Here is a 13,722-nt window from a genome sequence, read left to right as displayed (position 1 = left end):
GACGAGATCTATAAGATCCAGATCCTCAGAGGTATTTAGGTGCCTAATTCCCATTGAAATCACTCAAGTCAATAGGAGCTTAAGTCCCTTATCTGAATTTCGCCCTTTGATTGTACGGTATGTGACGGCCACTTCTTTGGCCAAAGGCTGTATAGCGTCTCCATGGAGACTCAAAAGCTTAATGTAGTCCTGCTGATTTATGTGATTAATTTCACAGAAATATTGAGGATACAGTCTAAAAAGGCACATTTCTGCTTTTCTCTCTAATCCTGAAAATCAATTTTTCTGATGACCCAGTCACCAAATTTCAGGCCATTCCCAGGAGTGAGGGGGCAGATCAATTCCTTGATTTTAAAAAAATCCTGAACCTTGGCATTATTTTTATCACCTGGTGACAAAGAACAAAGAACAGAAACCCACCTACCACACATGGAGAGAGCTGAGCTGAACCAGAAACCTAGAAAACTTGGTCTGATCAATATAGTGTAAATCTTTATGTCTGTTACACTTTGACCAAATGAATGGTCTGCATTATATATGGTGGCTGATTGGGGGCCTGCTGTCAGTCTCGTTGTTTATAGACACCCTGTTTTACAGCAGCAGCACTTGGGTCAGTATGCAAAGGGCCCTGAGGTGGACCTTTAGCTGTTGTAAATTGTTGAAGTCAAAGGAGCTGTGACAATTCACACCAGCTGAGGATCCGACCCCATATATTTTGTAGTGGGTTTTGACTGTAAATTCTTCCGGGCAAGGTTGGAGTCTTGTACCACATCTTTAAAGTACCACGTACATCCGTGGTGCCATGTTAATGTTAAAAAGTAATAACTTGGCACTCTGATTTGGCATGACTTAAGTCTTTTCATGGGGTTAGATCTGGAGAGTGTCTGGACCCACTTTATAGCCATCAGATACAAAAGGCAAAATTCAGAGCCAGTTGTTCCAATCGGGGTCCATTTCACAGAAAGGGACCTAAGCAGAGGACTTTGGATTTAGCTGAGGATCCCAACTTCCCCGAAGATTGAGGGCTTTCGCTTTGGGTTCCTATCTCACAAAAATCCTATAAAACATAAATTCTGAGGCTAAATGACTTCAGCACATTCCCATGCATTAGAAGCCTATATAATATGCTGCAAAATAATTGTCTAAAGCTGAGGAGGTTCAGCGCCGTAATTAGACATAAAATCCCTCAGAGCATGGCAAGAATGAAATCTTCAGCTGAGATTCTCATAGCAGAGCTCCCGTCAGCTGATGCCAGACACATCCTCTGGGGTGCAAACTAAGGGAGCGGGGAGGAGGTTTGGGAGTCAGGCTGGGACTAAGGGTCTGACGTCACAGCAGCAAAGCTAGCAGCTAGTTAAGGGTCTGATTCTGGGAGGGCGCAGCATCCTCAACTCCCATTAGCTTCCACGGGCACTTGAGGGTGCTCAGCACGTTGCAGGATCAAGCCCTCCATCATGTATATTGATAAAGATGTAATAGACATGAGGGAAAAGCTGCTCTGTCGGCGAGATGAGTTATATTTACCACTCTAAATCCTCCCCACCTAACGCCTACGCGTGGCAAGGGACAAACCTGCCTCTTAGACATGAACTAGTTACTGAGGTCTGCAGCAGCCTATTTATTTTTAAGCACAACTGCAGCATTAATTTCAAATGGCAAGTTCTGCTTAAAAACCATAGCACAATGTGATGCTTAGATCAGTACCCAGGCCAGGTAACAGTTTCTTCAGTCTGCTTGAATAACTTGACCCTTTCTTAGTTGCTGTAGAATTCTGGTACGTCAATGTTCCCTCATAAGTCCTTCAGGTAAGACAGAATTCCTATTCCATTACAGATGAAGTTGTTATTTGTATTAAGCTTTTATGATGTCTGTCTATTTTTTGCTCAGGAGATATGGTCTGTCTTAGGTTTTTTTAAATCTTAGCTGTTAAGCTTCTTTTTGAAAGGCTAATGCCATAATGAATAATAATAAATACTTTGCAGTTATGCACTTTCAACAGTGGATTGCAAAGTACTTTATAAATATTATCCATTAATCAGTAAACAAAATAAAATCTACTGAACCGATATTTGGCACTTATTTTTTTCTAGTAAATTTCACATCCTTTAACAATTATATTGGTACATATTTCATATACACATTTTTTCCTGCTAATATTCACATCATTTACAAATTCCATATTTTATAGTTTAGATAGATAGATAGATGATAATTCCGCCAAGCATTTGTAGACGAGTTAAATGTGGCACTCTGTGTTATTAAAGCACCAAAGCGATCAGTAGTTTAGGCAGCTTGTTCAAATTATAGTCCAACATTTTATAGGGCCTATTTGGATACAGTGACACACACACAAAAAGGAAAGTGGCCAAGGACAGTTTTCAAAGTACTTATGGCAGCTAAAAATAAAAAAATGGCAAGGACAATTCTGTCACAACTAGATCACATCTGGGTGAAAATCCTAGGGCCTGGACTCTAAGGTGATGGGTACATTAGAATTGCCCCAAACAAATCCAATTATAATAGGTATAAGGACAGCTAGAAAAATCAGGTCACCATGGCAACCTCAGCTGCCATTTCCATGAGCAAATGTTCTTTGCACAGAAATCAAGCCAGACTGACTTTCGTGTGACATGATCGCGGTTAACAGGAATATCTGGCTGCCTGCCAGGGCGGTGCACACATCACACAATTTGCTTTAAACTCCCATTTCCTCCCTACATGATACATTTTTGAAACCCTCTAAAAATGGTCACTATTCAAAGAGAGCTTAGTGAAGTGAGGGGAAAAGATTTGGGACATTAGCTAAGCATGATATTTTTGAATGAATGAAAAGTGCCAACTGAGAGTTCATACCTCTCCTTGAGTATGGAGCACCTCTGACATCCTGAAGAGCCTCTCATTGACAAGAAATAAAAAACAGGAAAGACCCATTAAGCTGCCTACTTCATCCCCCTGCAAACGCTAGTGCTCCCTACAGCGTATCCTCCATCTCTCTCTGTCCTGTCAGTTTTTAAATGGTGCTCAGCGGTGATAGGATAACCTGGAACTACCACAGAGTGGGCAGAGAGCCAGACAGGAAAGGCACACTGGTGTCTGTGGCCCTGATGATATAGTTCTTATACCACACTTCTCACTATGGCCCTGATCCAGCCAAGCACTACAGTACCTGCTTAGCTCTATGCACATGGGTAGTCCCCATGGAAGTCAGTGACTAGACGGACAACGAGCTCTAACTCAAGTGATAGGGCTTCCACTGCTTCCCTCAGGGAGGCTATTCCATCGATTTTTTTGGCACCATACAGCAGTTCTCAGATCTGTTTGAGGACTTGATGGTGTTTTCGCTTGGTAGCTTTCGTTACGAACTAGAACGCTACAGTATATGGGGCCTCATGCACCAAAATTGTTATTGTTAATATTATTTTGCCAACAGGATTTTTTCCCTTGTGGCCATCTTAACTTCTCCTTTGTTTCACCTGATCCCATGACACTCCGTTACAACCCCCTGCTGTTTTTATGCCCTTCAAATGCTCTCCCAGAAGGCATGCGTGCTCTCAGCTGCCACGGGAGTGAGTGGAAGATGAAGGAACTCAGAACTTCCCAGCACTGGATCTTATTCATTCACTTGCTCAAGCTCCTGTATAAATACCGCGTTCTGTGCTGGTTCCTCCCTTCACCCCCAGAGCCAATATTGATGCTTTTTTCTGCCCTCCCTCCAGGTTACTGCTATCTCTCTGAGATGTGGATGCCCAGAACTGAGCACACCTTCAAGGTACAACCTTCACCATGGAGGAGCCCTCAGCCCCAGAGCCTTGGCCTGATCCCTCCTACATACGCCGCCACCACAGTGTTGCATTGGAGGATAATTTGATTTCTTTCCAAATGCCTCCCCTCCCACCAGCTCTGGTACCACCCCCCATGAAGTACATTAATATGTCTGGTTATCCTGGGGTGACTGTGGTGCAAGTCAGAACCAGCATTTTTCTCCCCATGGAAACAAGAAGAGCGCTATTTGCTCAGCCTGGACAATGAATGGCTTCCTTGGAGAACAGCACCGACACAGTTCCAAAAACAACCAATATGGGGCTGTTCTGTAACACTTCACCCACCCTGGCCTTCCCAGAAAAACTCCAACCATAGGTGGTAGATATAATAGGCCAGGGGAGGCTAAGCTGAGGAGGTTCTCCCTGGACTCCAGAGACATTACTGATGAACCTGGGAAGCTGAGAAGCAGATACCACCTCCTCAGCCACCCTGGAACCTGCATGGTGCATATAAAAAGCTCAGCGTTCTTTGAGAAGAGCTTTTGTTTTTCCCACCGAGTGGCTCTGGGTCTTGGAAGGTATGGCTGGGGCCAGGCGCAGCTGGGACCAACCTGGGGCTCCTCCAGCCATGGAGGTGTGGGGAGGAGGGGGCAGAGAGGGGCTCGGGCCTGCCGGGGCTCCTCCAGGTGTGGGGGGAGCGGGAGTGGGTGGGCTCAGGGCTCCAACCATGGCAGGCGGGAAGGAGGGCTCAGGGCTCTGGCCACAGGAGTTTGGGCCTTGGGAGGAAGGAGCAGGGCCAGGGGGCTAGCCTCCCCGAAGGGGGGTCCACCCACCCCCCATGACTCCAGCTGCCTGTGAAAACACACCTGAGCCAGCCAGGTCATCGGATGAGACACCAGAAGCGGCTAGGGAACTCAGGTATCCTGCACTGCGGCAGTCCTTGTGTCACTTAGCTGGCCCTGTCTCATATTTTTGACAGCATTCATCACCACCACATTTGGTGCTGCAGTACATGTCCTTACCATGTCTGTCAGAGAGTGAGTTGACTGGACGAAGACCGAGATCTCCTGCAAGAAATGCAAAAAAGCTGAGGGCATTTTCTACAAGCAGGTAGAGACTGGCCCAAATGAATGCTATTTTGAAAATCAAATACCTGATTACTCTTGAAAAGGACCACATCATTAGCACACGGGATTCTGTCTTTATCCCAGTTGGAAGCATTTTCAAAATTGGTGTTCGGAATCCATTGTTTGTACACAGCAATCGAAGCAGCTAGGCGAGGCAAAGAAAGAAATGGAATTCAATTCTATTCTGTTTCTACACAGCAATTTCCAGACACGCTGTGGGCCAGATAGTGTATGTTACTGTAGCTCTATTGAGGTCAATGGAGCTACAGGAACTAACAGCTGAGGATCCGGCCCTGTATAGCCCCCAAACTCCTCCCAGAATGAGTTAATACAGTCACACAAAGATAAACAACACTCAGCAAAGAAATGAGCTGCCAGTGTCTCAGACTGGAACTGGAGGGCCCAGTCATGTCAGCTGTTCCTCAGATCTTACTCAGGCAAAATGCTCATCAACTTGCTGACTTTGCCACTGGTTTGCAACCTACGCACTGCTGGTGTAAGAGCCTTCTCCAGTGCAGCGCCTCTGGACTGCCAACCCAAAGCATTCAAAACACCATGATTCAGGCCCCTCCCCCACCCCATGAGTTTGAAAAATGCACACCCCTGAGCAAAGTTGTTAAGCGAACCTAAGTTCCCGAGTAGACAGTGCTAAGTCAATGGAAGACTTCTTCCGTCGGCCTAGCTACCACCTCTTGGGGGAGATGGAGTGCCTATGCCATCAGGAGAACCCTTGCTGTCAGCATAGGTAGTGGTACAGCAGTGCTGCAGAAGAGTTTTAAGTGTAAACAAGCCATTATACTGGTAACGCTTATTCTTCGCCCCATACAGGAATAGCTACACTGCTACAGCCAAAGCACCTTTATACCTGTATTTTTTATTATTTATAAAGACAAGAGACAACAGAGGGATGCAGACAGACTGGAGAGTACCAAGAGTCAGCGTGCTAGGCAGTACGGTAGTATAGCTAATGCAGTGTACAACTTTCCTTTGTAGACAAGGTCTAATTTAGCAACTGGATCTCATGGTGACTCAAGCACTTGTGAACAATCAATACCGTCTAGAGTGGCTGTCAAAATGCCATAGTAAAAGATGAGGAAGTTGGCCCAATTATTCAGCGTGGATAAACTACCTGACAAATGTAGCTGTTGCCTTTCTTTTATGAACTGACTCTTCTGCAGATGCCTTAGTGATGCCTAGGCCGTGTTGTTGTAGCCATGTGGGTCCCAAGATATTAGAGACAAGGTGAGTGAGGTAAAGCTTTTATTGGACCAACTGCCATTGGTGAGAGAGAGGAGGATTGGTGATTTCTAAACATTAGCCAAATAATCTGGCTGAACCAGCCTCAGTTTATGGTTTGTTTGCAAACAACTCATTTGGACTCTTCACTATTATTCATTACTCAAGGCATGTGGTCAGCTAAGTCACATGATATTGTTTCTACTCCTAGACTTTTCCTACACAAGACAAACAAACACACTTGTCTCGCCACAAGTCCTCTGCCTTGCAAATGAATATGGGAATTGTAGGAAGAATAGCCAGTCCCTAAACACTTGTGCAAACACAAACCTGTTTGCACTAATGATTGTGCATAGCAAATTCAAAGGAGCATGACAATGGTTGTACCAGGCAGCGGTTGGGAATTTGAACCAATGTTTATATACACACCAGATCTGCAGTATTCAACCATCCTGCCTGGCCCTGATTAAATTAAACGCAGCCTGCTTCATTCTGCTGGGATAGATTTAAAGAGACTTATCTGAGACTTAGAGCATCCTTCTGCCTCTATATGCCAGAGACGGAATTTTCTACATAGGAGCAAAAAAGCATCATAGCTTGCGTGTAGGTCTTAAATTAAGCAATGTCAAAATCCTCCCTTCTCTGTGATCAGTGAGCACAGGGGACATTTTCAATGCTGTGATTAACATGTGGCAGCGGATCACTGATGGCTGTGAGAGAAGCACTGTCTGTGCATGTACAAGGCCTCCAGGTGGTAAATGAGAATGTTGCACTACCAGATACCGGTGTGTTAAAATTAATTATTTATTTCTATGGGGATTAGGGCCCCATTGTACTGTACAAACACAAACACAGTCCCTGCCCCATAGTCTACAATTTAAACAACATGGAAAGGGTGACTAAATAGACAAGCAAGGTAGTGGGGGGAGGAGGGAGGCCAAGGTAACAGAAGAGGGAGATGTGCTTGCCACAGTGGACAAAACAGTCACAGGCAGTCACCAGCCAAACCAGATGAAAATGAAGTTTGTCTTATCAAGTGTGTATATAAATGGAGTTCACACAGTAATTCAGATCAGGCCACTCTTCGTATATCTACTGTTGGATTCTGTGTGACCCACTGTACATGCATTTGTGACACAGAGCATTGACTTGGTTTAATCCTTTGTGTGGGAATTGTCGCACATTGTCTGATCCTGCAAGAATTTGGTGAATTCCTGACATTTTTACTAGCCCGCTTCTCAACCATCTCCATACCCCCCATATTTTTAAACTACTATAGACACAGTCACAAGCATTTGCTCTGATCAGTATAACCCTTCCATCAGCCAGCAAAAGTCACTAGTGTAGCAATATGCATGTCTCACTCTGTCTCTGTCCCTCTGTCTGTTGTGGATTGAGAGGATGAGTTTAAGGAATGATGGTTCAAAGTCAGGACCCGAGCCTGACCCACCTGCCCATCCAACAATACTCATGTGGATCTTTTAATGATAAAAATGGGATGTTTAGAAAGTGTATCTCACTCCAGAAATTAGCATGATCAAATGAGAGCCTCTGTCATAGAAAAGGTTACAAGATAGTTTCCATTCCGATCTCCTGTTTTTGTACAACATTTTTTAAACATTCTCCTTTGGTGCTAACATTTTCTAAGGTTGGTCTCTGTCTGAAGATTGACAACTGACAACATTCTGAGTAAAATGGTTTCAATCATATGAGTTACTGGACGGTAAAAATAAATTTGCACTTTTCTCATGGTTAAAAATTCTAACCACTTTTCAAATGTTCGCGGGAAGCCTGAAACAGGCAGGCAGCAGGTAAGCTGGGGGGGCGGCGGTGGCGGCGAGGGGGGCGCGAAGAGGCACGGTCCAGTCCGGCTCCCCCGACTGAGCGGCTCCCTCCAGTGGCTGGCCAAGAGGCTCTGGCCCCGGCGGCTCCGGGCTGTTCCTCACTGCCTCAGCTGCAGCTCCTGAAGCTCTCCTCCCATATGCTTTCTATAGTCCAAGCTTTGCCTGCAGAGAAGCTGACTATGGGGGTTGCGGGGGGAGCTACGGTGCCGAGCACCCCCCTCGCCGGGATCCCCAGGCAGGGGGGTGAGGTGACACCCCACGTGCCCCGGGCCAGGCCGAGCCCAGGTCCGTCTCCCTTTAAGAGTGGGGCCAGGCTGAGCCGAGCCGGCGGGTGTGGCTCCGCTCCCCGCTGCAGGCTGATGCTGGAGCCTGGGCTGAGAGCCCCGCTCGTCTCCTGCACCAGCTAAGTGTGGTGCTTTGCTGCGGTTCCCCCAGCCCCCCAGGGCCGGGCTGCCCCACGGTAGGGGCGGATTGCTTGAGGCAGGACAGGACCAGGTGGCGCCGAGGGCTGAACAGGCCCGGCAGGGCAGTGCGGGGGCTGCTGGAGGGGGAAGCTGGGGAAGGGGCGGCACGGCCTCAACCCCCTGGGGCTGCCTGCCCCGCGAAGGAGGCAGAGGGGCGCAAGCCGCAGCAGGACCCCAACCCCCCGGGGGAGGGGATCTGGGGCCAGCCCGGGGAGGCAGGAGCAACCCTGCAGGTGCTGGGCGTGTGCAGGGCAGAGCCCCAGGAGAGCCCCAGCCCCACGGCGGGCAGTGCTGCAGAAGAGCCCGCGTCCCGTGGCGGGCGAGGGGAGCTGGGCTGCCCGCACCCACCTCTCGCGGCCGCTCCATACTGCTCCCGGTACTGCTTTCCGCCAGCGCGGCTGCCCTGTCAGCCGCTTTTGGGTCTTTTGGGACATTTTTAGCTTTTTACAAATCCCCCCCCCGGACGGCTATTTAAAGACCCAAAAGCCGGACATGTCCGGGGGAAACCTGGACATACGGTAACCCTACCAGAAGAGTGAGCTTGAGAGGCTGACGTGCTGGCGGTGTTAAGGAGCTAGCGCAGACATGACTCCCTCATGCCGGAGGCGGGGTCAGTGTGTGTGTGTGTGTGTGTGTGTGTGTGTGTGTGTGTGTGTGTGTGAGAAACAAGGTGACTTACAGTCCCAGGTACCCCAAGAACTGTCACACCATCATTAAAATGAAAATGTTTCTGTCCTTTACATGGGGAGGGCTGCATCGGAAACAGATATGCTGCTGCCCTGCTAACACAGCCTTGAAGTAGGGGGTTTGCAGCCACACCATAGTGGCAGTAATATGGAGAATTCACTCCCTCCCCCCTTCAATGCAGTGTGAATTCCAAAGCCAAACTGGGACCATTCCAATGCTAACATTATGAAGGCCCTGGTTCAGCAAGGGCCGTACACACATGCCTAACAAAGCACACAAGTAGTCTAATTGAAGCAAACAGGCATGAGTCTGATTTAAGGTTGTGAAGGAGCCTTAAATTAGGCAAATGTTTTAATCCATTTTAAGACCCCTTTACATTGCCAGAGCAGTGTAATGAGACTCCGAACCAATAGAACAAACTCACAAGTTTTAAATTGGGCATGTGCGTAAGAACCTTACTGAACTGAAACCTAAACATGGGCAATTTTTTGTTTTATCTTTTTCTTTTAAGATGAAAAACCTACAAAATTAAATACAAAAAACTGTTAATGCAATGCTACAACTGCCAAGTTAAAATTCCCCAGAGTCAGGAAAAGGAAAGGTTAAAGTTCTAACAGAAGGCATAAGTTCATTCCATTGCATATATGTAGTCAGTTCTATCCCTGTTTTGCTGGAGATATGAAGCTTACCTTATAAAGTGTATAATACCCAGTACCATAAAACATACAGACATATCCTAAGCTGCGGTAAATCGGCATAGTTTCCTTGCTTTCAACAAAGTAAGGCTGAATTACACAGCTGAGGATCTGGCCCCAAGCTGTGCAATGCAGCCAAGTTAACCAAACTGTTGCAGCCTCCGTTTATGCAATTCCTGACTTTAACTATGCACCACAGTATTGCATTAATGAACCTTTTGCCTCTATATCAACATCACTTGACTGTTTAATCAATCCTTTTGCTGAGGAATCATGGTCTCTGAATGTTAAATACATATGCATATTCAACAGAAGATGACTCTTCAGAGCCTTAAATAAAAAGAGCCGAGAAACGCAAGCAGCAGAGGTGCAGTGAACAGAAGATGCAAATCACAGCCCAGCCGCTCTTTCTTCGCCCATTTGAAAATGAGTTTTTCCACTTGCATTAGAAATACGTCACCAAGTGCAGAGTCCGTGGCTTTATTCCACATTACCTAAAGCCTGAAATGGAAAAAGCCATTTTGCCCTCATTCTCCATTCTCAGACAGGTCCTGTCATTACTCACCAAGGAGCTGCACGAGAAGGAGGAGGAAAAACAGACCCTTCATTTCGCAGTCCGCTGCTAAAACATTCCTTCCCAGCCCTCTAATGAACTTTGGACTAGCCAGTGTCACATGATGCTTCACACACTTGAGAATGTGTAGGGGAGCAGAAGCATTGGGAGAAGACTGGAGAACTATGATGCTTTGGGATACAACTCATTTACATGGAGACTTGTCCAGTCTCAGAGACCAGGTTATTTTTAACATCTCATCAAAGCTCACCGATTTTTTCACAGTGTTGCTTTAACCTGCATGGAGCGTGATGCAATAGTGAAAGCAGGGGATGGGGAGTCAGGGCTCCAGAGTTCCAGTCTCAGCTCTGCACTGCCTCGTTGTAGGCTCTTTGGCAAGTGGTCTCTCTATGCCTCAGTTTCCCCACCTTAGTGTGGTTGAAGATTCTTAGGCTGACTGTCTGTAAAGAGCTTTGCAGAGGTAAAGCACGGTACAAGTGCTAAGTGTTATTATTGTATGTCATTCTCCACTCCAAAATGCCTCTTATCTTATAATTCCTAATAGTAGTGTCAATGTGTTTTCAATTAGCGTCCTGGGAAGAAAGCAGCTCACAGACATGGCTTGTAATTGGACTTTGGACATCAACTGATTTTCTCATTATCTGAACAGTTATGGCTTCTTTTCTATCCCAGCACAGTCTTGGACAGGCAGTCAGGGGTCAAAGGGAGTAACAGGCTGTAATATGAGCAAATGCAGGAGGAGGAACGTATTTCCTCACAACAATTTGTCTCTCTCTGAATGCCCTAGAAGCACACACAATCCCAGAGAGGCAGAGGGTTGGGGCATCTCAGGATGGCTACACCTAGGTGTTTGTGTTAAGGTGTGCACAGAGGCATTCTGTGTCTGTCAGAGGGTCTTGGTTGCTGTGTCTCTCTGCACTGAACTGTTGACATGCATGAGGGTATGTGCTACTATGGTAGGGTTACCATATTTTAATTTTAAAAAAGGAGGACACTCCACAGGGCCCCGGCCCCGCCCCAACTCCATCCCTTCCCCACCCCCACCCCTTCCCCAAAGTCCCCGCTCCAACTCTGCCCCCTCCCCTGAACGCTCTGCCCCCCTGCTCCTCCCCCTCCCCTCCTTCCCATGAATCAAATGTTCGCGGGAAGCCTGAAACAGAGAGGCAGCAGGTAAGCTGGAGTGGCTCCCTCCAGTGGCCGGCCAGCCCAGGCCAAGAGGCTCTGGCCCCGCTGTCTCCCGCCCGGCTTGGCTCGGGCCCCGGTTTTGGCCGAGCGGCCCCAGCCCGGCCCTGGCCCCCGACCGAGCACCGCCAGCCCCAGCGGCCCCAGCCCCCGGCCGAGCACCGCCGGCCCCAGTGGCTCCGGCCCGGACCCAAGCCCCACAATCCCCCCCCTCCCTATTTTCCCGGCTTTTTGGGATTTCCTCCTGGACGGGGATTTGAGGCCCAAAAAGCCAGACATGTCCGGGAAAATCTGGTATGGTAACCCTAACTATGGACCTTGATCAGTTGGCATGTATGAGTGGGTGGGCATGTAGGACTATGTGTATGTTTCTGTATAGGGTGGAGTGTAGGAAGGTTTGTTCGTATGGCTGGTTAAACTGGGAAGGAGAGGTGTGTGTCAGTGTGTCTAGCTGAGTGGGGGGAGAGGCCTGTGTCAGGGCATGAGTCAGCATGTCAGGCTGTGGGTGGAGATGGGAGGTCTGTGCCAGGGTGTGTCAGCGTGTCCGCCTGTGGGTGAGGGGAGATCTGTGTCAGGCTGTATGTCAGTATGGCAAGTGTGGGATGGTGTCCCTGTCAGGCTGTGCATCAGCATGTCCGGCCATGCGTGGGATGAGGTCCTTGTCAGGCCGTGCATCAGAGTACCTGGCTATGGGATGAGGTCTCTGTCAGGCCACGTGTCAACATATCCGGATGTGGGCGGGATGGGGTCCCTGTCAGGCTGTGCGTCAGCATGTCCAGCTGTGGGATGAAGTCCCTGTCAGGCCGTGCGTCAGTGTGTCTGACCACGGATGGGATGAGGTCCCTGACAGGCCATGTGTCAGTATGTCCAGCTGTGAGTGAGATGAGGTCCCCGTCAGGCCATGTATCAGCGTGTCTGGCTGTGGGATGAAGTCACTGTCAATCTGTGTGTCAGCATGTCCAGCTGTGGGTGGTCTGGTGTGGGATGAGGTCGTCTGGCTACGTGTCAGCATGTCCAGCTGTGGGTGGGATGAGGTTCCTGTCAGGCCATGCGTCACCATGTCTGGCTGGGGGATGAGGTCCCAGTCAGGCTTTTGTTTGGGTATGTGTGTGCTGCAACACATAGTTCTGGATACCCACTTCAACCCACTCGAAGGCCTCGTCTTCACTAGTGGACATGCCACAGTGGCTGTGTCCAAGACTTGCTCTGGTGCTGACTATCCCAGTTTGCTGCTTTCTTTCCTCTAGTGGGAGAAGATTTGTGGGAAACCTGCCTCTCTCACCTCTACCTCCCTCCTCTAGAGCTAGATCCAGACTCACAAGTATGAGAAATGTTTCTGAGGGCTTCATATAACCGCAGTGCTATGAAACAGGTGTGGGGGGCCACATGAGCTGCAGTAGCACTCACTGCTCCCTCTCGCAAGCACCAGCTCTGGCAGCCCACGAGATGTAGGCCTGCAGCTTTGGCAGCTAAGAGCAGCTAATTTGGGGACATTCCACCATCACTACACTTGGAAGAATTTCCATGGTCCCATTTCCTAGCAGCTCTGGACAGCATCCCCCAGATCCTTGGCAAACCCTTTACTAGCCACTCAAAAGGAACACGTGCCTTACCAAGAAAAAACATATAGGAAATTGGGGATGTGGGAAGGACAGGGCTCACGCCCTCCATTCCCCTATGGCAGGTCTGCTCAGTAGCTGGAAGAGGAGGATGTGCTTGTGCACATCTAAGAACAAAGAATGTAGGCCATACTTACAAGATGGGGGACACCCTCTGGGAAGCAGTGACTCTGAAAAAAGCTTGGGATTCATGGTGGATGTAAAGGAATGGCCTCCTCCCTGGTCTCTCCTTGTGGCCGTGGGGCAGCCGCAGCCCTGCAAGTGGCCCCTCACCTCAGTTTCCTTCTTGGGGCCTGGTAACTCCATGCAAGCTTGTCCTCTACTCCATCAATATAGTTTATTAACGAAACATAACAAAACTACCAAGATATAGTCCAATATCACCCCAGTGCATAAAGTCCTTGTTCTCACCACACCTTAGTGTCTTCCATCACAGATAGGCTCCTTGTCTGTCCTCTTCTGCCCTCTGCTGGGACAGCCACTCCAGCCTTTTCTTCTGGGATGCAACCCCACTCTTCCTAGCGGGAACACCC

The 13,722-nt window shown here is 48.4% G+C and overlaps 1 protein-coding gene across 1 annotated transcript in view; it reads right to left on the bottom strand.

Annotated features, from left to right (window-relative positions):
- The window catches only part of AMN (amnion associated transmembrane protein), a 47,857-nt gene extending 37,326 nt beyond the window's left edge, over positions 1-10,531 (bottom strand). Inside the window, exons 1-3 of the mRNA XM_005285924.4 lie at positions 10,380-10,531; positions 4,915-5,033; positions 4,784-4,828 (exon numbers count right to left, since the gene is read on the bottom strand). Of these exons, the coding sequence (XP_005285981.2) occupies positions 4,784-4,828; positions 4,915-5,033; positions 10,380-10,422 (207 nt within the window). The 5' untranslated portion in view covers positions 10,423-10,531. The remainder of the gene's footprint in view (positions 1-4,783; positions 4,829-4,914; positions 5,034-10,379) is intronic.
- Positions 10,532-13,722: the final 3,191 nt, after the last annotated feature.

The sequence above is a fragment of the Chrysemys picta genome, chromosome 4, assembly GCF_011386835.1.
Source record: "Chrysemys picta bellii isolate R12L10 chromosome 4, ASM1138683v2, whole genome shotgun sequence".
Lineage (NCBI taxonomy): Eukaryota > Metazoa > Chordata > Testudines > Emydidae > Chrysemys > Chrysemys picta.
This window is presented reverse-complemented; position numbering and strand designations above follow the sequence as displayed.